Source organism: Amborella trichopoda, chromosome 9 (genome assembly GCF_054954075.1).
Source record: "Amborella trichopoda isolate Santa Cruz 75 chromosome 9, AtrichopodaSantaCruz75HAP2 v2.0, whole genome shotgun sequence".
Lineage (NCBI taxonomy): Eukaryota > Viridiplantae > Streptophyta > Magnoliopsida > Amborellales > Amborellaceae > Amborella > Amborella trichopoda.
Window position 1 is genome coordinate 43,631,383 of NC_142344.1, and position 24,312 is coordinate 43,655,694.

General features: G+C 34.9%; 1 protein-coding gene across 1 annotated transcript in view; it reads right to left on the reverse strand.

Moving 5' to 3' along the window:
• LOC18439002 (putative glutathione S-transferase) overlaps window positions 1-13,831 on the reverse strand; it is a 75,487-nt gene extending 61,656 nt beyond the window's left edge. Inside the window, 3 exon segments of the mRNA XM_006849176.2 lie at window positions 7,774-7,901; window positions 7,903-8,086; window positions 13,731-13,831. Coding sequence (XP_006849239.2) covers window positions 7,774-7,901; window positions 7,903-8,086; window positions 13,731-13,831 — 413 coding nt within the window.
• Window positions 13,832-24,312: the final 10,481 nt, after the last annotated feature.

The window sequence follows — 24,312 nt, forward strand, 5'->3', positions numbered from 1 at the left end:
TGAGTTTTCCCGAATCTTTAATATCAAACTTCGTATGGAGGTAACCTTTCAATTTTGTTATGGCTTTTGAATCACTTCTTGTTATAACAATGTCATCAACATAGATCAAGACCATAACATTCCCGGTTTGCCTTCTTTTTACAAACATAGATGAATTAGCATTATTCTGAGAAAACCCTATATCAATGAGAGCTTGAGGTAACTTTGCAAACCATGTCTTGGGGGACTATTTAAGCCCATAGATTGCTTTCTTGAGCTTGCAAGCCAGAGTTTTGTTGCCTTCTTGAAGATGACCAGGAGGGAGTTCATATAAACTTCTTCTTCCAAATCTCCATGCAAAAAATCATTTTTTATATGTAGTTGATATAAATGTCAGTCATTATTTACAACAATAGAACATAAAATCCTCACAGTAATCATTTTGATTACAAGAGCAAATGTTTCTTTGTAGTCAACACCAAAGGTTTGGGTGAATCCCTTTACAACAAATCTTGCTTTGTATCTCTCAATAGTTCCATCACTTTTGTATTTCGTTTTATAGACCCACTTGCAGCCAACTGGTTTTATCTATTTAGGAAGAGTAACGACATCCCACGTATGATTTTTCTTTAAAGTAACAAGTTCCTCTTTCATAGCAGTCTTTCATATTTCATTTGAATTAGCTTCCTCAAAGCTAGTGGGTTCTTTAGTTGAGGAAATTTTAGTATAAAAGACACAATATTTAGGAGATAATTTCTTCAAATCTATTTGATTTTCAATGGGTAGCAAATTTTGTGATTGTTGTCCTTGACATGATATGTATAATAATTCTTTAAATTAGGAGGAGGTTGACTAATACGACTATAACGCCTTGGCTGAAAGTCTTCAGTAATTATTTCCCTTTGAAATTCATTTGATTGAACTTCCTGGTTGGATTTTTGTGGTGTATCACGAATGGAATCTTGAGGTAATTCCTGATTAGGTATAATACTCTTAATTACTTCGACTCTAGAATTAGGACCATCCATTTTTTAGAGATCTTGGGTGGAGGTTGTCTTGTAATCTTCCACTTAGGCTTATTGGATCGAAAATAAGGAATTTGTTCGTTGAAGACAACATTTCGTGAAACATACATTTGTCTGGTTTTTATGTCATAGCATTTGTAACCCTTTTTGGTAAGTGAATATCCCATGAATATACATTTAATAAACCGCTTAGCAAGTTTATCTCTATGGTTTTGGGATAAATGCACAAAATATTCACAATCAAATATCTTTAAATGAATAACAGTAGGCGGGAAACCATGCAACATTTCATAGGGGCTTCTATTGTCAAAGATTCTAGTCGGCAGTCAATTTATAAGATGACAAGCAGTAAGAATACCCTCATACAAATATGATTTTAAAACATTCATTTAAAAAAGTAAGGCGCATGTTACTTAAAGAAGATGCCTATTTTTCCTCTCATCAATTCCATTTTGTTGAGGAGTTTCTACACATGACATCTGATGAATGATCCAATGATCCATCAAATATGAAGGAAAAGATGTATTTGTATATTTTGTGCCATTATCAGTTCTAAAAATTTTCACCTTAGCAACAAATTAATTTTTTATCATGGAATGGAATTCCTTAAAGGAAATGAAAACGTTACTCTTAAACTTCAATAAATAAATCCAAACATAACAAGTTCTATCATCGATAAAAGAAAGCACATTGGTTGGGCCTCGATCTTGTCGGGTCAGATGACCGCGCGGGGACCCGGATTCAGGTCCAGCTCGAGATTGCTCTCTCAGGAACCACGGTGCGTGAGGTGCACATGCAGACATGTACCAACTAATGAGAGAAGATTATGGGTTGTGAGGTGGGACCTACCTCACGATGGGTCCGTAACACGCTTAGGCGTTTGCGGGCGCCCTCTTAGATCATGACGAAAAGCCCCCTAGCTTGAGGCTGGTTCGGCTCTATCCTCCTTGCTTGTACTCTGCAGCTCATGAACACACACACATAAGGTTGCCACACAAGTGGGACGGAAGACCCTGACTTGCCATTAGAAAGATATGTATATAGAAAGATGGGGTGATACGAAATTGTTTGTTAATTTGGCAGCCTTTTGGTACCATTTTTCCAAATGGTATCATATAAGTCAACAAATGAGTAAATAAATAAATAGATAAATATGATAGAATGTTGTAGGTAGAAGAGATAATACGGGTGTTAAAGAAGTAGGGAGTTAGAGGAAAAGAAGGGAGACAAGAGGGAGAAAGAGGATAGGGAAGAAAGAGAGAGAAGATGAGGAAGAGGGGAGTGGGAGGACGAGAGAGAATGAAAGAGAATGAGGGAGAGAGAGTGTGTGAGAGAAAGAGAACGAACGGAAGAGAAAGGGAGAGAGAGAGTAAAGAGGAGGGAAAGAGAGAGTAAAGAGGTAGGAGAGAGAGAGTTGGGAGAGTGAAAGATAGAGTAAAGAGGAGAGAGAGAGTAAAGAAGAGGGAAAGAGAGAGAAAGAAGAAGAAAAAAGAGAGAGAGAGGGACCGGCAGTTAGGCCGCATCTCAATTTGGAGAGAGAGTGTGAGGAGGAAGAAGAGAGAGAGGGAGAAGGTAGAAAGAGAGAGAAAAAGAAGAAGGAGAAGGAGAGGGGAAAAGAGAGAGAAAGAAAGAGTAGGAAGAAGAAAGAGAGAAGAGGACCGGAGCTAAGCCGCCGTCTCGGTCGGAAGGGAGAATAAGAGTAAAGAGGAAGGAGAGAGAGTGAGGAAGAGAAGAGGGAGAGAGGAAGAAGAAGGAAGAGAGAGGGGGACCGATGCTAGGCCACCGTCTCAGTCAGGAGAGAGAGTATTTGAGGAGGAAGAAAAGAGAGGGAAGAGAGAGAGAAAAGGGGGAAAAGAGAAAGAAGGATAGGGAGACAGAAAGAGAGAAGAACGAGATAGGGAGAAGAGAGAGAGAAGAAAGGAGACAGAGAGGGGGATCCGGCGGCTAAGCCGCCATCCGGGTTGAGAGACAGTGAGGGAAAGAAGGGAGAGAGAGAAAGAGGGATGAAGAAGAAGAAGGGAGAGCGAGAGAAAGAGGGAAGGACCGACGGCTAAGCCGGCGTCCCGATCGAGGGAGAGACAGTGTGAGGAAGAATAAGAGAGAGAGGGAGAAGGGAGAAGATAGAAAGGGAGAGAGAAAGAAAAAGAAGGAGAAGGGCAGTGGGAGAAAGAAGAAGGAAGAAAAGAGAGGGAAAGAAGAATAGGGAGAAGGAGAGAGATATGAAAAAGAGAGATAAAGAAGGAGAAAGAAGAAGAGAGAGAAGATGACTGGCAGCTAGATCGTCATCTCGGTCAGGAGGGAGAGAGAGAGTAAGGAGGAGGAAGAGAGAGAAAGGGAGAAGAGTAGGTTGTCGTCCGGTTGGTGATGAGAGAGAGAGAAGAAAGGGAAGAAAGAGAGAGAAGAGAAGAAGAGAGAAGAAAGAGAAAAAGTGAGAAGAGAGAGAAAGAAAGAAGAAAAGAGAGAAGGGGTGAAGGGTTACCTAGTGAGCTCCTTGGCTCAGATCGGTGGCTAGGTTGGGAGTGGAGAGTTTCAAGTAAGAAGTGGGAGATTCCAAGTGAGGAGTGAGAAGTTCTAGGGGTATGGGAAAAGTTTTCTCTCTCCTCTCTTTAGGTGAAAGGGGATAGAGAAAAATATTTCAAACCAAGGGAAAACTCAATTGAAAATCTTGAGCTTACGGGGTCAAATATTATTAATTCTCTCTTTTGAACTTAGGGTTACAAATGTTTATATAGCAATCCCTTTGAAGCAAGCATGGATGCTCAAAACTAACTAAATTTGCTAGAAAATAATTTTTTTATAACTTAAATTTGAATCCCGTTTTTGGGACAAAATGACTATTTTGCCCCTACCTACAATCTTCCAAATGACAAGATGGTCCCCAAAAAGTGGCCATGAACCATGATGATTTTTGGGGCTCATTTCGGGTCCTTCCGACAACTTTCCAGCGAAAAGAATACCGCGAAAGAGATGACCTCGACGAGGCGATCGTTTTGATATGCATTTTAATTCGTGAATCGAAGTTTTGGGCCTTCAACGAAATCCAGCAAAAGATGATAAATTTGTGTTCTTAGATCTTAGATTTCGCTCATATCTTGATGTTTTGCTTCGAACTTTCTATCGTAGAACAACAAGGAAGTCGCCACGATCATTTCGTGACAAGAATGGCTAGATTTGATGACCAGATCGTCACTTTCTGAATTGGGGAACCTGTCGGAATAACGATTCCAGTCACAGGAAAATGCCTCTCTTGGAACCTCAAAATATTGTTTTTTTTTCCATTCATCATGTGTGATGCTTAGCTCGAATCAAAGCCCTCGACCTCACGGTCATAACGGACCCACTTTCAAGCCGATCCGACATCGGGGCTTCATGATGTGACCATTTCATTGAAGGGATCTCCTTCTTCTAAAAATCTGCAACACATGAGTTTTTCTTAAGCAACTTCTCTATAAGATTTCTTCCCTCTCGGCTCGTGTCATGGGTCGTGCCACATATCAAAACGTGCACGCCGATGAGACGAAGATTATCCTGAAATTTGAGCTTGATTCGGCTTAAGATGAAGATGTTATGACCCTTCAAAGATGATCCAGAAATCATATTACAGAGTTTCCATTTATGGAAACTGGTTTACCGAGGGTGTACCACAATAGTGTGTAACCCACCCTTTTTGGGTAAGTTTGCCACAAAATAGTCCAGAAATTTCTGAATAAGCTGAAATTTGATATATGGAGGTTTAAGAACCTTTTGAATCAAACAAAAGTGGTCTGGTATTCATCTGACGCTCCGGTGGTAGGGCTATAGTTATACGATGTATTTACAGCATGTTAGAGGCCAAATCTGAAAACTAGTTTTGCCTCTAATCCACTTTAACGTCGTCGGATCACGACAAAACGTAGCAGGGGTTCTTAGAGAGTCAAGTGCTAGCCCTACATGCCTTTTGGAACCAATCTATTGCCTTTCAAAAATTCACACTGGATCACTTTATTTCAATAATGATTTTGTGGTCCGCTGACATTTTGGCACCCGTGGGCATAGGTCGCAATTGGCTTCCCCCTTATTCGTCTTAGAGAGACAAGTTTTGAAAAATACCTTAAAACACACATATCTAAAACCAAAAAAAGAATCTACTGGAGCAGGTCCCCATAATTATGAATGAATGATATCAAAGTTATTTTTACTGATTTTATCATAATTTTGAAATGGAAATCTGGTCTGTTTAGCATACTGACAGACTTCACAAGTTGCAAAAGACGCATTAATACTAGAGACCACCTGCTTCAAAATCCTATCAGTTTGATGTCCTAATATGCAATGCCAAGTATTGTCCTCAGATTGCACTTTTCTTGGAAAAAAACCTTTTCGAGGTTTGATCCAATATGTACAACCCATGTGATTGGTTACCCTCACCAAGTTTCTTCCTAGATACCCGATCCTGAAAGACAACATTGTCAGCAGAAAACATAGCCAAGCAATTATAGACTTTTGTGATTTGACTAACGAACAAAAGATTCAAAGGAAAAGAAGGAATATAAAAAACTTCATATGGCTTATCATTAGAAAAAAGGATAATATTTCCTACTCTACAAACTAGTAGTCTCATTGGCCAATGACATAGGTCTCCTTGAAGACGTGTATTCAAACCCTTCAAGCCTCTGAAAAAAGTGCAACTAAGAGAAGGTGCAAAAGCTTTTGCAACAAGGGAAGGCACCAGATCTCAATGATGGTGCAAATAAGAGAAAGTGCCAAATCTCAATGATGGTGCAAGTAAGGGAAGGCGAAGCTTTACGGACCTTTAGAAGAAAAAAGCTTGATGTAGTTTGCGGACGAGATCCTTTCTAGAGAGGAAAACATCGTGCATGATCATGCTCTGATACCATGTAGAAGAATTGAGAAGAAGAAGAAAGCTTGACGTGGTTTGGTAGTAGACACCCCACTCGAAAGTTTGGCTAAGGGAACTTTTAAAAATCTCGATTTTGAGATCATAAGTAACCTAGACCCAATATAATTGTCCCAAAACTACTGAAACCCTATCCCAAATTGAAGTAGACCCCGAGAGTTTTCCAACAGTTCAAGAATCGCCTGAATCGGACATACGGATAAAAAAATACACCAAATAATGATTTAGCCCCTGCGAGACCTAAGTGTCGGGGCCAAACCGCGACGCGGCCCAGCAGGCCCAGACACGACCTGATGATACAGCAAATGTGTTTTCTTTAATTAGATAAGGCTAAATCTTGAAAAAGGGAGAGGAGAAAAGAGATCACGAAATCCCATAGAAATTTTTAAAATTAGAAAAATAGCCCAAAAATACCAAAAAAAAAAAAAACTTTTAGAAAATTCCTAAAAAAATTAGGAAAAAATCAAAAAAAATCACAGGAAATCTCATAATTCATATTTAACCTTAAAATATCCCAAAACCCTTAGTTAAAAATTAGGAGATCTCAAAACCCTTAGAAAACTAAGAAAAATCTCCTCTGATCTAAAGAAAAACCTAGGTAGACCCTACCTAAAATTCTCAGCCTTTCCTCCAGCCTTAGGAACCCTAGATCTAGGCCCAAGAACCTTAGATGTACTAATTCCAATAAATATAAGGTATCCACAAAAGGAGATGGTGGCGCAAATCAAAAGAACGTCCCGATCCAAGCTCGAAACTCCGGGTTTCGGGTCCCTAGAGGTAAGTATCTATTTCTTTGCTTAATTTAATTTGTTTTTCTTCATTTAATTCTCTGATTTATTTTATTTTTTTATGAAAATTAAATTATGATTAATTAAATTAAATTTAAAAGCGTATTTTAGGTCAAAATACAGATTTGGAGCTGTTGTTGCCAGTGAACTCAGAAAAACACTGGGTGTGTATAGATTTGGGATTTTTCTGAGCCCATAATTCAAGCGATCCCACTCTCTCTACCTTTTCAAAAATAACTCAGTTAGTTCTTACAAAGATTTGAGCAGATCTCATCCCAAGGATCGGTATAGATAGGAACGTAAACATCAGTCTCTTAGACCTACATCCACGGTTGAAGGGCATTCAGTCTTGCCCATTATTTCATTCATTGAGTATTAAATATAATTTTACAAGATAACAACAAAATAAAAACAGATTTTCCAAATATCTCTTGCATATATCACCAACTTATTACCAATATATTCCTCATATTTAGTTACCCCACTCATTAAATATCAAATTTGATGGCTTGGGGTGAGTCACGAAGTCCGGGAATTTTTTTTGGAACTTTGTATTTATTCAATTATTTTATGGCAACCAACCATTTAAAATTTAAGAGACACGAATTATTGTGACCTCCATGTACAAACGATAAATGATATCTTTGTAGAAAATCCCATACCAGAAATATTTGCATAAAAAGTTTGTACTCAAAACCGTAGCAATAACTCCAGGAAAATTGTTTCATGCGGCCTTGACCCACATTTCTACTTATGCGGTTCAGAAAGTGTATAGCATCTATCTTAAATATGGATACAAGTAGGTGTTCCATCTAAAAATAATAGAAACTAAAGGTCCAAATGTTTTCTTGCTAGAATTATTATTTTTAGTTTTTAAAATTTATTTATTTTTTCATATTCATATTCTCCATTTTAGACATTACATGTCTACAAAATTTAAGTCTTAAAATCCATCTCAAAAATAGAATTATCAAGGGGCCCGCATTTCTACATATACGGGCTTGACCGCATAGAAACCGGGTCCATAACTCGATACTACTTTGGAGCACTAATAAATGGATTCAATGTTAAAAGAGTTGTAAACTCTACCTTATCTCCAATGAATTTAGCCCAAAACCGACCATTAGCTCTTTCATGTGGATCTTCAGGCAAGATGGGATTACCTGGCCATGTTTCATCAATGTATTCGATGATTACAAGCGATCCAATCACCTGTTTTTTTTCCATGCAATAGAACAGGGACCTCCTTGTGTACAGGATTGGACTCCAGAGGAAGGGAAGTCTTGTGTTTGAGATCCTCCTCCATGTATTCATAGTCCACTCCCTTTAGTTTTAGGGCCAGCTCCACTCAACGGCTAAAGGGGCAGTTCCATGCTCCTAAGAGTCTCACTTTGGTCCTCAGTTATCAGGGTCGTATTAGCTCATCCAGTTGTGCAGTGGTGTCTCTTCAAGCCTTCTTATGGAATAACTAAATTTATCCCTGAATTTCATAATTTTTTAGAAAAGTTCTTATTAGACTTGAACCATAAGAAAGCCTAACCTAGACGCCTACAAAGGTAAAGCTAAATTAAAAGTTTTAATATTAGCCAGTGCAATCCATCAAGAGAGGGAGAGATGGGGAGTCCTATTTTCTTAGTTTGTATCCCTTGTATTTTATTTCATTAATATGGGTACTCAATTTTCTTAGTGGTGTGTTCCATCTGTCCATATTGTGTTTGTAAACTTTGCCTTCATTTTTTATTACCTCTATCTTGGTCGACAAGTTTTATTACCTCTTGGTTGACAAGTTCGAGGTGAAATTAGATTGATACCAGTGTATTTGTTAAGGGTAAGGGCAAGCTCGTCTCTACACTATTTTATTTTTAATTGTTTTATATAAACTATTTTGACACCAAATTTTGGATGTCCAATCCTTTATTAAACTCGCACTAGTGAAAAATATTAAAAAAATATTTTCAATAAAATAAAATGACCAAAATAACTCTAAAAGATTCAAGGGCTATTTTGGTCATTATATTTTATCGAAAAAATATTTTTTATAGGTTCGCCCCAATGAGAAGATGACACATACAAAATTTCATATTCATGCAATTTGTACAAAAAAAACTAAAAATAAAATAATTTGAGATATCGGATCTAAGATCAAACGGTGAGTAGCTCTCTTGATCAAAATTTGACGGCTGGATAGTAGGAGAAGCATAGATCTTCTATGATGTATGGGAAGTATAGAACCTTTTTCCATTCGAGTCATACAAATATCACAAACATGATTTTCTAGAAGTGTTGTTGCATTATACTATGATACAACTATTGCACGAAATCACTGATCTTTTTTTAAATTAAAAAAAAAAAAAATCCTCTAAAATAAAAAGATGATCGAAAGCAAATGTGGCCCACCCACGTGCAAACGACCCGAGGCGTGTTGCTTGGCCTATTGAGCCTAGTGACACGTCCAAATCCCTGGCCCATTTTTTGGTCCCGATACAACAAATACTTTTGTATTGACAAAATCTTTAGACTGTTCATGCTCTGTACAGAATATTCCTATTTTGTGGATTTTTTAGACTATTTTTGCTTGGCCTATTAAGTTTTATAGTATATTTAAGGAATATTCCTCAGGCTGACTAGGGTTTCCTGTTGACTACGGTCTGGTGTTTCCTAAGATGTATTAGGTTAGGGCGTACACCAGGGTTTTAGGGCTCTAAAATAAATCTAATTTCAGAAGGGTCATCTACACAAGTCTTAAACATAGTGCCCGTAGTAACAAATTATTTATATCATCAATTCATAATTTTCAAGTGTTTACCTATTTGCTTAACCTATGAATTTTTTAGACACAAATTTGAACGGCTTTATAAGAGTTTTGGACGGAGCTCCAAATTTTTATAACGTTTGGAGGTGCACCTTATGGGCCACCTTATATAAACAACGCCCTTTGATAAATATGTTACACATTTTGATAAAATTGTCAAATGGCTGTCAATGCCAAGATTATGGTTCCTATCTGAGTGTCACATAGTTATTTTACAATAAAAAATGCAGCAAATCTCAATAGTAATATCTATATTATTAATTAAATATTAATATCTTATTTAAATAAAGAGTAATGATCCTATGAGACCCTCCCACATCCGTGTATGTAGGAATTCAAAGGATCACCATTAAATATGGCACAGATCTTTAAAAAAATTACCACATGGGCATGAGACTTGACTTTTCTAAAGATCTATGCCATATTTAATAGTGATCTTTTGGGGTTCTGCACACATAAGTGTGGGAGGGTCTCATAGGATCATTACTCTTAAATAAATCAAAACATACGATATAAAAACCAAAAGGAATGATATGATGACTAGCAGTCATCTTGGCCACCATCGTTCCAAGCGCCACCCCACCAACGATTGGGAAGTCTACGGTTTCAATTTTTTGAAATAGTAAAATTAAAGGAAAATATCTCTATAGATCTTGTTTTTTACTTTCATTTCTCCATAGACCTAAGGTTGTAATACTTATCTTACTGCAGATAAATTCGCTCTATTATATCTTCTAATCCTCTAGACATAGTTTATTCATTTTTTACCAAAAATTTTAGCCCAAGCAAATTTAAAAAGACATTATTTTCTAAACCCTCTTTCTCTTTAATGTTCCCTTTCTCTCTTCCCAAATCAACCTCCCAAACCTCTCTCCCTATCTCCCCCAACTCTTTATCTCTCTTCCGTTTCGCCATCCTCTCCATCTCGCTCTCTCCACCCAAGAACACAGCCGTGAACTGCCAACACCTACAAAGCTCTCTCTCTGTCTCTGCTTTTTTTTTTTTGACAATAAGCTCTCTCTCTCTCTATCTAGTCAGGCTCCCCCATCTCTCTCGCTCTCTCTAGTCGAGCTCTTTCCCATCTCTCTCTCTCCACCCTATACCCAACCACCATCCCTTGCTCTGAAATCCTAACCATTGAAGTTGGTTTTCAAGAGGACTGCTTGTTAAATGGAGTTTCTTCACAAGCTTTGCATTCCAGGATTTCTACTGGTTTTTTGGGAAAAATTATCCCATTTCAGAGCTCCATTAAAGAGCTTCAATGGTTAAAGTTTCAGAACCGGAGAAACAGCCATGTGGGTTAGATTTTAGAGGGCTTCAGGCTTTGGAGTGGCTGAGTGTATCAGATTCTGGTGTGTTTTTAAAGGGAAACCAATGCCATAATTCCATCGTTTTTTTCATGCCATGACTGCATCATCAATGAAGGAACTATCAACCGCTCATACAATAATAACAGCCAAGAAGAGAACCATCATCAAACTTGAGAGACTTCTTGGAACAAAGGAGCTAGAGAGAAAAAGAATTGGAACTAAGGAGATAGAGCAAGAAAGTTGGAACACAGGTTCTTTTCCAAGCCTCTTTTTGCCAGAAAAAGGTTATATAAAGAGATTGTTCTGATTAGGGCTTATAGGTGGCTTACGACATTGGTTTTACTGTGTTATTCTATTCTCTTGAAATTCCCTATAACATTGTATCACTGGAATCTTAACTTTATCAAAATGGATTGAGTTTCCTGAGATGGGTTTATTCCAACTTATCAATAGACAAGTGAGAATTTGGAAAGGGAAAATCGTCAATGGACCTAATCACACAGAGTCAAAGTTATGCCTATGAATGAACATAAGAATGGTGGCTTACCTACTCATAAGCCTTGGCCATATGACATGGGCAAATAAAAGCTTTAGTTGCTGTGATTTGGGGTGAGAGAATAATTGTAATTCAGAGAGAGAGAGAGAGGATGGAGAAAAATGGAGAGAGAGAGAGAGATTTGGGGGAATATAGGAGAGAGAGATTCGCGGAAGCATGAGGAGAGAGAGGGATTTAGGGAATCATAGGAGTGAGTAAAATTTGAGGAAGCATGAGGAGAGAGAAAAAGGATGGGAAAAATGAAGAAAGAAGGATTTAGGAAAGCACGAGAGAGAGAGAGGATGGAGAAAAACGGAGAGAGAGAGAGGGGGGTTTGGGAGATTTAAATAGAGAGAAAGAGAGTAAAACACGTGAGGAGAGAGAAGGGTAGAAAATATGTATTTTTAAATTTTGTTGGACTAAAAATTGGACTAAAAATCGATCAAGTTATCTAGGGGTTTAGAAGATAGGTTTTGAAATCTTGGGTTTAGAAAGAAATGAAAGCTAAAAATAGGGTCTGTAGAGATATTTTCTCTAAAATTAATCGTAAGTATGTTAAATTGTAAATTAACCAAAAAGCAAAATATTTTATCAATTAAATTTTTTAAAACGCAGGCTTTTATCAAATAAATGCAAAGCCAAACAAACAAAAATTTAATTTATACTAAATAAGGGAAACATAACAAAAAATTATCTAAATCAATTAACATAATATTTAAAAGAACCGTGAAAAATTTAATTGTAATACTTATGCATTTTTATTACAAATTTCTTACATAATTTGAGGCATATTTTCAGTAAAATAGAGAACCAAGCAAGAAAAAATCTAACAAAAAAAATCTATCTAGATCGTTAGATAAACAATCTAGTGAGAAACCCTAGCATAACTGAACATAACATTAGATATTATAATAAAAGAAAACTCATTATAACTTTGAGGTTTTCTTTTCAGAAAAATTGAGAAACAAGCAAAATGAATTCAAGTTCTTAGAGGAAAAATTAAAAAAAAAAATATTTATTTATATATATATAAATTCATTATAACACCATCTAGAACAAAAACCTTAAAAATAAATAAAAAAAAAATTCAATGTTATTTTTCAAAATTTTAAGATCTTTCGACAATTTATTTTAGAAATTGTCAACCACCTCTCTCCTCGAACTCTTAAAGGATTGTGTGAAGTGGGATCAATGGGTACCCTAGATGAGTCCCAGGGAAGAAGTCTGTTGACCGCTATAGAAACCAAATATTGAGTTCCTATCTTACAACATATTAAGTTCCCTATATTGAGTTTTTTATTTTGTGGGATTACTATTGTAGTGAGATTGTTTCCTAAAAGACAAGAATTATAACTTTATAAAGCTCTGATAAACCAGAGTAATCCCCATGAATGAGATACTGGTTTACCCTCTGTGGACGTAGGCACCATAGCCGAACTATGTAAATGTCTTATAGATTTTTCTCTCTCTCTTGTTGCTACTTCCTTATTGTAAATTCTACATGGTATCAGAGGAAGCCGATTTATGAATAGCGGTCCGTTGCTCACCAATGCTTTCTTCATCTCTCTTGGTCGTGGAGATTTTTTTTTACGGAGGTAGACTGTCCCGTTGTATCTTGCATGCATATTTCATCCATTGATTTCATCTTGCTGTTGGTGTACCATATTACTGCAGCTTACATCCCGCTGATTTCATCTTGCTATTGGCGTGCCATTATTTTTGCATCTTGCATCCCATTAATTGCATCTTGTGTCTCGAGTTTGCAAGTTATGTAACTTGGACGAGATGCAAGGGTAGAGGTTTTGCAAGTTTTGTAAGTTGACGAGATGCTAATTTTGAGGGTTTGCATGTCTGCAAACGTGATTTGCAAAGGGCACTTGGATGTTCTTGGAGTGTGAGATCAAAGCGGAATTGGCTGTACCTTATTTTTCTACTTATCAAGTCATTATTCCAATTCCTTTTATCTCTTGTAATGGAAGACTCAAAACCTAGCTCTAGTATGAAACTTACAATTGTCTCTTTGAATGGGCTTAATTATTTTGTTTCGTCGAAAGTTGTTTCTCGTTTTTTTTTTTTAAAGTTTAAATTTGGACACATAACTAAGAAAAAAATCATGAATATCGATTTCAAAACCTCAGAAGAAAATGTTTAGAAATCTTCCTTGGTTGCGAATAATGATAAATATGAAACAAAAAGGCCTTAAAATAATGGTGGAGGTAGAGGTTTTAATAATTATTGCGATGGTTGAAGGGGCCGTAGTAATAGACGGTATCTTAGATGTGATCACTACAACAATATAGGATATGTGAAGGCATGTGTTGGGTATTATACCCGTACTTAAAGACCATTACTAATAGGACCGCCGACAGATCTATTGCTCAAACCGCAACAATTCAAACTCAAAATCATCACTGCAACTGTGATCATTATCAACAACCAAGTAACAATATTGGTTCTTCCTCCACACAGGTTTCTTCTTCTTCATTCCCATACACAAGTAGCTTTTATGCTTTCATGTCTTCCTGTAACACTTTTCCTTGGATGATAGACTCAGGGTTCACAGATCATATGACTGGTAATTTACAATGTCTATCCAACCTCAAAAATAATGAAAATATGAACCATGTGTCTATTACTAATGGTTCATTGATTCATGTCCATGGTATTCGTAAGACCAAGTTCTTCTCCAAGTTTTATAACTCTGAAGTTATTTTTATACCATCATTTTTCTCTAACTTGATGTATGTCAATAGAATTACTCAAAGTATGAATTGCAATGTTATTTTTTTTTCCCAACTCTATGACTTTCTAAGACCGGGCCACGAGGAGGAAGATTGGTGAAGGAAGACTGTCTCATGAGCTATATTTATTTAATCAAAAGAATAAGGCTTTGATCGTCAGTCAAGATAATTCTAATATTTATAAATTATAACATTGGAGATTTGGACACCCCTTAGATAAAGTTTTAAAATTTTTAATGCCCTCTCTATCTTTAAACTCACATTCTTATAAAGTTTGTAATTCTCAAAAAAGACAAGAGTTCATTGCCAGTCTTTTATTCATGTTTCAAAAGAACCATTTTATTTGATACATTCTAATATGTGGGGACTCGTCCTCGTTGATTCTTATACCGGCTTTAAATATTTTATTACTTTTATTGATAATTGGTCTCATGCTACTTAGGTATATTTATTGAAATAAAAAAAAGTTTTCCCTGTATTCAAAGAATTTTCCAAACTGATTTCTACTCAATACAATGGCAAAATTACAATTCTGCAAACTAACAATAGCATAGAGTATATGAACAAAGTTCTTTCTAAGCATTTATTGAATCTAGGTATTATACATCAAACATCATGTGTTGGAACACCTCAGCATAATAGAGTTGTTGAATGAAAAAATAGACACATTTTGGACGCTATAAGGTCCTTGATGTTTCATATGCATGTTCCAAAAATTTATTTGTATGAAGTTGTTTTCATTGCTTGCTATCTGATTAACAAACTTCCAAGTAAAATTCTTAAGGATAAATCTCCCTTTGAAATTTTTAAAAATAGAAAAATTGATTTGCCCATTTGTGATTATTTGGATGTGTGTCTTATGTTCATGTGGCTGGGCACAACCGGGATATACTTGATAAACATTCCAATAAATGTATCCTTTTTGGATGCTCCTTTACTCAAAAGGGGTACAAATATTATGATCCTATAACCGAAAAAATGCATATTTCCAGAGATATTCAATTTGTTGAAACAAAATCATATTTCCATGACACATTGGAGAGTGATTTGGAAAATAGGACGCAAGGGGAGTGTTCAACAGGTCGTTTGCCATTGTCTAATATTAGTACCAATGATGTGTCTAATACACCCGGAACAATTCATGATGAAGCTGAAGATACCTCTTAAAACTCACTAAATTGATTTAGAAGAAGAAGACTTTATCGTGGTCGTGGCCCCATATGATTCTCCTTGCGCAGGTCTTCTCGTATCTCTCAACCTTCCTGTGGGCTTCAAGATTTTTATACTTACCGTGTAGTTTTTTATCATGTTCAAAATCATATTTCCTATGAAAATATCTCTCCTAGCTATTTTGCTTTTTGAGTTTTATTTTTAAGAATTCTAAAGTAACCAATTTTCAAAATGATATTTTTAAACTTGTGTGCAGGAAGACCATGAAAGATGAACCTCAAGCACTTGACAAGAACCATACTTGGGACATTGTCAATCTATCTAAAAGAAAGAAAGCAGTTGGATATAGATAGGTTTATAAAGTCAAATATAATAGTGATGGGTCTGTTGAGAGACATAAGGCCAGGTTGGTGGCCAAATGCTTTATCCAAACTTATGGAGTCGACTATAAAGGGACTTTTGCAGGAGTTGTGAAGATGAATATTGTTTGTATTCTTTTGTCTATCGTTGTTAATTATGAGTGGCATCTACATTAGATGGATGTTCAAAATGCCTGCCTACATAGTGACCTTACAGAAAAATTTATATAAGTCTTCCTCCAAGCTATTCTAAAGAAAATGAGAAAGGTCTTGCATGCAAATTAAATAAGGTTTTGTATGAACTTAAACAATCACGTCGCATATAGTATGTCAAACTTCGCAGAGCCATAACGAGTGCCGGATTTCTTAGAAGTTCAGTTGATTCTTCGATGTTCACAAAAAGAGAAACTTCATGTACAATAGTTGTACTCATTAATGTTGACGATATTATCATTACAAGTAATGATAAAGAAAGCATCATTTTATCTTCACAAGAAATTTAACATCAAGAATCTTGGTCAACTAAAATATTTTCTTGACATTGAAGTAGTACATTCAAAAAACGTATTATTCATTGCTCAAAGGAAATATGTATTAGATCTATTGAAAGAAACTGAGAAGCAGGGACTCAAACCCGTTGACACTCCTATTGATATTAAGTACAAATTTAATTCAATAAATAGAAAACTTCTTGAAGATGTGGGCCGCTTTCAAAGACTTATGGGGCAGATTGATTTATTTGACACTGATACGACTAGATATAATGTATGTGGTTAGTCTTGTGAGTTAATTTATACATGCTCATAGATCATGTCATATGGAGGTTATCGATAGAATTCTCAGATATCTTAAGTCATCACCTGGCAGAGGAGTTTGGTTGAAACTGAATGGTCACACTAATATTATTGGGTATTCGGATCTTGATTGGGCAGGTAGTCCAATTGACAGGAGGTCCACTAGCGGCTATTGTACATTGGTCGGAGGAAACTTAGTTACTTAAAAAGGAAATAAACAAAATGTAATTGCTCGACCTAGTGCAAAGGCTGAATATAGAGCTATGGCTTCAACTACAAGTGAATTGATGTGACTAAAATACTTATATCGAGATATGGGATTCCCAATAGTCAATCCAATAGAGATGTTCTGTGATAATCAAGCGCCTATACATATAGTCTCCAATCTTGTTTTTCATAAAATAACCAAGCACATAGAAGTTGATTGTCACTTTGTGAAAAAAAAAGGTTTAGTCAAAAATTATTAGTACTCCTTATGTTTGAAGTGAAAACCAACTTGCAGACACGTTTACCAAAACTATTGCAAAGACAAAGTTTCATAAAATAATGTCCAAGTTGGGCTCTATTGATATCTACACACCAACTTGAGGGGGAGTGTTGACAGTTATAGAAACCAGATATTGAGTTTCCTATCTGATTTATTAAAAAATATTAAGTTTTTTATATTGAGTTTCTTATTTTGTGGGATTATTATTGCAGTGAGATTTGTTTCCTAAAAGACAAGAATTGTAACTCTATAAATCTCTGGTAAACCATACTAATCCCCATGAATGAGATAATGGTTTACACTCCATTGATATAGGCATCATTGCCGAACATGTATATCTTGTTGATTTTTTTCTCTCTCTTATCGCTATTTCCTTATTTCAAAATCTACAAAGTCCCCTTAAAAACTCCCAACATTTCCTGATTAAAGTCATCGAGCAACTAATTTGTACAATGTAAATTGCCATATTTTTAATTTTCCTCAAGATCACTAGGAAAACGTTTCTTTAATAAATTGGTCATCTATAATAAAATAATATATTATTGCTTGTCGGTTTAGCGTTAATACGTATTAAAAAAGTTTAATAGGATTCAGTGGGCTTAAGAGCATGTTGTCTAAAAGTGCACTTGACATTATTATATATATGGACAGTGCACAAAAAAATCCCAATGAAATATATTTAAATTTAAATTATTTTTTTCATATTCATGATCACTTTGGCTTAGATGATGAATTCCTAAAAATATAGAAATAAATATATAGCTTTAAGATGGATTTTAGAGGCGAGCCGCATGTATATGAGTTGGCTGACTCGTATAAAATCCATCCGTACGTATTTCATCTTCAATTGATCATGCATGACTTTTTTCACTCGCGTTTCAAATCATTTCTCATAGTCCCTAAAATAAAAAGCTTGAAAAGGACAAATAACTCCAATATTTAACGATTAATCATTAATGCAACATTGCAATTTTAGTGAGTATGCCAGAGCATGCATGACAACGACAGCTTAAAAATAATAATTTTACAACCAATAAATATATCTTAGGGGTATAACTAAAGTGATGAATCTCAGAAACCTCAGGAATTAAAAGTTGAGGAGCGACAATGAGCAAAGCTGGTACAAGAAGATTTTTTTTCCTGGGTAAGTCGGTGGGGATTTGGACCATTACCCATTTTTCATTAATAGTAAGAACATTACAAAAGGATATAAAGGTTATGGTACAATTCTTTCATACAAAGTCCTGGCCATATCATAAGAAATAAGTGGAGAAAGAGGTGGCCGAGCACGTCAAATCGTGGCCTCAGAGAGACTTGCGGCACTCTCGACCAGGTTATGACCACCGAGTTGACCGCTTAGTAGACATGCGTAATACACTAGGGGCAGCTATCTAGGTGGTAAAAGTTATCATAATACGAAGATTCCAAGTGGGCTTATTGCAGTCGTGAAGAAAATGCACCAAAATCTGCAAGTCACTCTCAATGAGTAGTAGAAAGCAATGCAACTTAACAACATTATTGGATGTGTACCCTAGAGAAAAAACAAAACCGACATGAAACCCTCCCATATCATTTCTGATAATTCCACCACAACCAGCCACTCTGGCGTTTCCAAGAGATGAGTCATCAATGTTTAATTTATAGAAATCTGTCACGGGTGGAGACCAAGAGACCATAATCAAAGTTTTAAGGGGCATAGAGTGCCATTGGATTTTGAGGTTATCAACTATAAGCTTTTGTGATGGGTAGAAAGTCCATCCTCTCACTTTTGCTAAGCCCACAACAATGGAAATGATCTGGTGCAACAAGTATTCTCTGCTGGGTCTTTCCTTCAAGGATACATGAATTCCTTTTAGTCTGGAGGAGCTGGATGGTCATGGAGAGTAGAGAGATCCAAACGTTATGTAATTCCACCGATCAGAATCTGAATTTTACCAAACTCAAGGATAGGCCTATAGGGAAACTTTTGCCACATCGCCAAATAATAAATCGTCAAAGAACCTGCAAGAAAGTACATAACAACATAATATGGTTAACATAATCACCTTCACTAGACACAAGGGGCAATGGTGTGCAAGATGGATCCCTCTGGACGGTAGTAGTTTTGATGTAGGGAGGTGAAGATGAAGGGCAAGCCAAGTGAACCACTAGGCCCGAGGGTGAGAATGAGAAGCCCTTAAAGATTTGAAGATCTCTCTGATGGGGGCCTTATCTCTAATGTAGTTCCAAGCGCTCTTAATAGAGTCCGAGGAGAATCCATATAAGGATATCATCAAAAGGCTAAGGAGGGAGTGTGAAAGACTTCACTGCGTGCCAAGCTCAAAATAAAGGCCTACTAGTAGTTCTTCGCAAAGAATAGGGTCCAGTGGTAAGGTAAGGCAGACACTATTGTTGGGAGTTAGCAGAGAGAAAATTAGCCAGACTAGACTTTGCATGTTATGTCCAAACTCGTCCCAATTAGAGACCTCCGAAAGCCACAAATCCACCAAAAATTGGATGGAATTATCATTACTCACAACCCACTTAACATTATGCTTGATTTAAACTAGAAGAGATGTCCCTCCAAGTCTTGCTTTTCAATAGCCATAAGGAGGAGTTTATGAAATACTTGTCTTGGAAAGATCTAAAAATAACAGAGGAGGGGTTTGCAACTAGCCTCCAAGCAAGCTTCATTATGCCAGTCAGGTTCACATCCTATAAATGCCTAATACCAAGACCGACCTCCTCAAAGGAAAGGCCAATAGTCTTCCAATTGAGAAGGTTTAATCCCTTAATATTTGAAGTACCTGCCTAAAGAAAGTTCTGCTAACATCGCTCTAAAATATTGCGTGTCCGAACTAGTAGAAGGAAGAATAGAGTCCAGTTGATCAAGGAAGCACTTAAGATTGACTTAATCAACTGAAATATGTTTGCAAAAGGTAACGTTAAAGCTTTCTAGGACCCAATTTTAGCAACAAGATAGGAGATGGGAAATTTTCGATTCCTAAAATAAAGAATTTTTTTTTCTTTTTCTTTTTTTTTATATGTTTAAAAATAACAATAGGCATTTGACATTACTATCAAAATTGGGTTCATCAACAAATTGGTTAGGGATATAGTCCAATTAAAATTGGTCTTGCTGTTGGTTAAACCTGCCAGATTGAATTTTTTAAAAAAATAAAGAAACTATAGAAGAAATAGCTATAATTATGATATAAGAAAAATAATTTTCAACTTGTTTAGTTTGTCTAATCAATCAAAACTAGGTATCCAACTAGTTAAAACCAGACAAATATTAATTTTGACTGGTTTACTGTTAAATTCAATATTAAATTTTAATAAGTTGGCCAATGCAATGATTAATAGTTCCACATGATAAATTTGTTGACGCGCTTCTAATACCTGGATCATTCCAAGCTCCAAGCTCCCTCTCTAAATAAGAAGCTACTTTTTATCAATTTCAAAAGTGGAGAGAGTCATCTCTTTTTTCAAATATTAGGTTGTTCAACTTTTCATAATTTATTGGGTTAGGTAATGCTTTAATTTTCTGCTTTTACGATTAATCGTTTATTCGTTTATATTATCGTAAAAGTTTGTAACCAAGTTTTCATTAATAATCCAAGTGTACCAATTTTCCAATAGAAGATTGAGAATCACTACATTACAAGTGGTCTTTTGACATCTTTTCGTCCCCACGTGTATGCCTTACCAACAATTCAAATTTTTTATTTTTTCAAGTTTACAAACTTGGGGCCTTAGATGTCCAAACTATTTTCCTTTTAACATTCCAACTTGCTTGTAGAAGAATCTAGCTTATTAATTAATATGTTATGATATATTAAGTATCATCTACGCCTATAAAGTACATGCACTATAATGGATTTCTAAATTGCCTACCATCCTTTATGTGAATTATACCCCAACACGGAAAACTTATCGATATTGTGGTATCAAATAAACTTATAATACATATGAAGGGACCAATGCTTGTAGAATCATCCCTTCTTTATCCAAGACCCTCACCAAGTATCAAAGCAAATTATAATACATATGAAGGGAACAATGCTTCTAGAATCATCCCTTCTTTATCCAAGACCCTCACCCAGTGAATTAAAATCTAGAAGAAAGTAGTTATGTACTTTAGTTCCTAACAATTCAAGATTCTAAATTGATTTTCAAAAGGGGGAGGTTTATATAAGGTGTCCACCTTAAACAATCACAATAAGGTACAACTTGAAACTCCCTCGGAAGATGTTCAGAAGTTGGAAATCTTACAGTCACCTAAAAATTATTCCCACCTTTTTTAAAAAAAATAAAATAGAAAAAAAAATTAAAATTTAAATACGAAATGAGATTGTGTCCATTAGATCGGCCCAAATTCAGTCTAGACCGTTGAGCCTATATATTCATATGACCTAATGGGCTAATCTCAACATTAAAACAACTTTAAATGATATATTTTTAATGTGCAAATTGCTTACTACACATGAGGTTGACACCTTGCGTAAACTTTTTCCTTTTAAAAAAACTAGCCCTTACAAAATTAAGCCTATTGAAGTTCCTATCAACATATACGACAATCAACTCAACGTTTTAGAGTTATCAAAGACATTAAATTTTATTTTGTATCTTTTACCAAGAAGGGAAAAATCAACTATTTTATCTATGTGTAGAAGAAATTTGTGCTGATTGAACCAAAATAAAATTTGCGGTTGGTTGAAGAGTAGCTATGTGGCCAAAAGTAATCAACGACTTTAGACGAAAACATTACTGCAACAATCAAATCACCTCAAAAAATAATAGAGGTTGTCAACTCCACCAATTTGTCTAGAAAGTTATTACTTTAAGGAAGATCACATAACTCAAGTACCATGAGCAAAATATTGTTGCTATGGATTAGGAATCTCGAAAAAGTAAACGTCTTTTAGTAATTTGGCTATGAAACATGTGAAGGAAAGCTGAGATAATGATGAAAAATATGCTTTGGGTATGGAACTCAAACAGGAGAAGATTTTGTAAATTAGGCTAGGTCACTTTAATTATACACAATACACTTGATTGTTTATGAGTTCTAAACCTAGAACAAGAGATTTTAGTAAAAATATGTTCCAAATTTAGAATAGAGAAATATTAAGGATATTTACATCATTGGGCTTGAGCCACATTACTGAAGCCAACTTACCAAAATACCCATATATTTATTCTAAAGTTAAAACCTTGAAAGAGGCATATTACTATTGTTTTAACCAGTGTTAATAAAATCGCCGAGTCGAAACGGACTCGCCCGGTTCGACTCGAGAATCGCTACAAAACGCGTTGAATCGGCACAAAAAACGGGAATCGCCCGTATCCAGAGAGAACCGGGCGATTCCCAATAGTAGACTCGCGATTCTGTCCGAGTCCCAATAGTAGAATCGCGAGTCACCCGGAAGAACACGGGCTGAACGGTGTTCTTCACGAGATTTCGATTTTTTTGTCTTTTTTTGATCGATTTTCAACGTTTTCAGCCTTATAAACGAATATTACAGGCTTTAATTCAAATTGCGAACCATTTTCACTCAATAAAAGGAATTAAAAACCACCGTTTTTTATCAATAAATTTGGTTCGCAGAGTGAGTTTTAGGGTTTCCGCCATTTTAATGATTTCAATCGAAATAAAGCTTCATTTTTTGTAAAATTTCAGGTTGAGTGATTGTAAGAGTGTTGGTTAGAATTTTGTGTTCATAATTTGTGATTATCTTGGAGGAATACATATCAATTTTGAGTTTGAAGGCACGGATGCACAAAGAACAGGTAAAAACTCAGGGTTTTTTTTTTTTTTTCCCCATGCGATCAAATTCAGTCAATATTTTACAAATCATGTATTAGATTTATAAGGTTTTGATTCTTTGTAGTGTTGTTTATCATTAAATATATTTAATTTGATTATATTTATTCAATTTGAGTTGGATTTTATAGAAAATAAGAGTAATGTCTGTTAACAAAACAGTAGACTGTTTTTTGTTTTTTTTTTTCCGCCATTTTCACGATGTCAATCGAAATAAAGCTTCATTTTTTGTAAAATTTCAGGTTGAGTGATTGTAAGAGTGTTGGTCAGAATTTTGTGTTCATAATTTGTGATTATCTTGGAGGAATACATATCAATTTTGAGTTTGAAGGCACGGATGCACGAAGAACAGGTAAAAACTCAGGTTTGTTTTTTTGTTTTTCCCCATGCGATCAAATCCATTCAATATTTTACAAATCATGTATTAAATTTATAGGGTTTTGATTCTTTGTAGTGTTGTTTATCATTAGATATATTCAATTTGATTATATTTATTCAATTTGAGTTGGATTTTACAGAAAATAAGAGTGATGTCTGTTAAAAAAAAAGTAGACTGTTTTTTTTTTTTTTTTTCCGCCATTTTCACAATTTCAATAAATATTTTACAAAGAATGTGTTAAATTTATAGGGTTTTGATTCATTATAGTGTTGTTTATCATCTCATGTATTCAATTTTATCTGATTTATTCAATTTGAGGTTGATTTTTTAGATTGAATGACTGATGTCTGTGAAGAGCTGTGTTTTTTTAGTATTTTCCTCAATTCGATCGATTTTATTTAATATTTTGATAATAATGTGTTAATATTATAGGGCTTTGATTCCTTATAGTGTTGTTTATCAAAACATGTATTAAATTTGAAGTAATTTATTCTATTTGAGGTGGATTTTTTAGTTGGAATGACTGATGTTAGGTTGGTCTGTGAAGAACTTGGTTTTTTTTTTTTTTTTATTCATGATCAATTTTTTTTAAAAATCGCGATTTTTCAAAAAATTGTTTTTGATTATCATAAAGAATTAAACAATATTTTTAATTTTTATTGTTAAATTTCTAGTTCAAAAAATTGTATGTTGATAGATTATTTATGCAAAAAAATACATGTTATTATATTTTTAATGCAAAACTGTATTTTTTAATTTGTTGTCAATGCAAAAAAATACATTAACAAATACATGATGTTAAACTGTATTATATTTTTAATGTTGTTTTGCATTAAAAAAGTATTTTTAATTTAATACAAAAAATACATGTTGTTAAACTGTATTATCATGAGGAATTAAAGTGAATATCATTGTAAAAAAATCGTGGCAGGTTGTTATATTTTTAATGCAAAACTGTATTTTAAAATTTGTTGTTAATGCAAAAAAATACATTAACAAATACATGCTGTTAAACTGTATTATATTTTTAATGCAGTTTTACATTAAAAAAGTATTTTTAATTTTTTAAATTTTTAATACAAAAAATACATGTTGTTAAACTGTATTATCATGAAGAATTAAAGTGAATATCATTGTAAAAAAATCGTGGCACGTTGTTATATTTTAATGCAAAACTGTATTTTTTAATTTGTTGTTAATGCAAAAAAATACATTAACAAATACATGTTG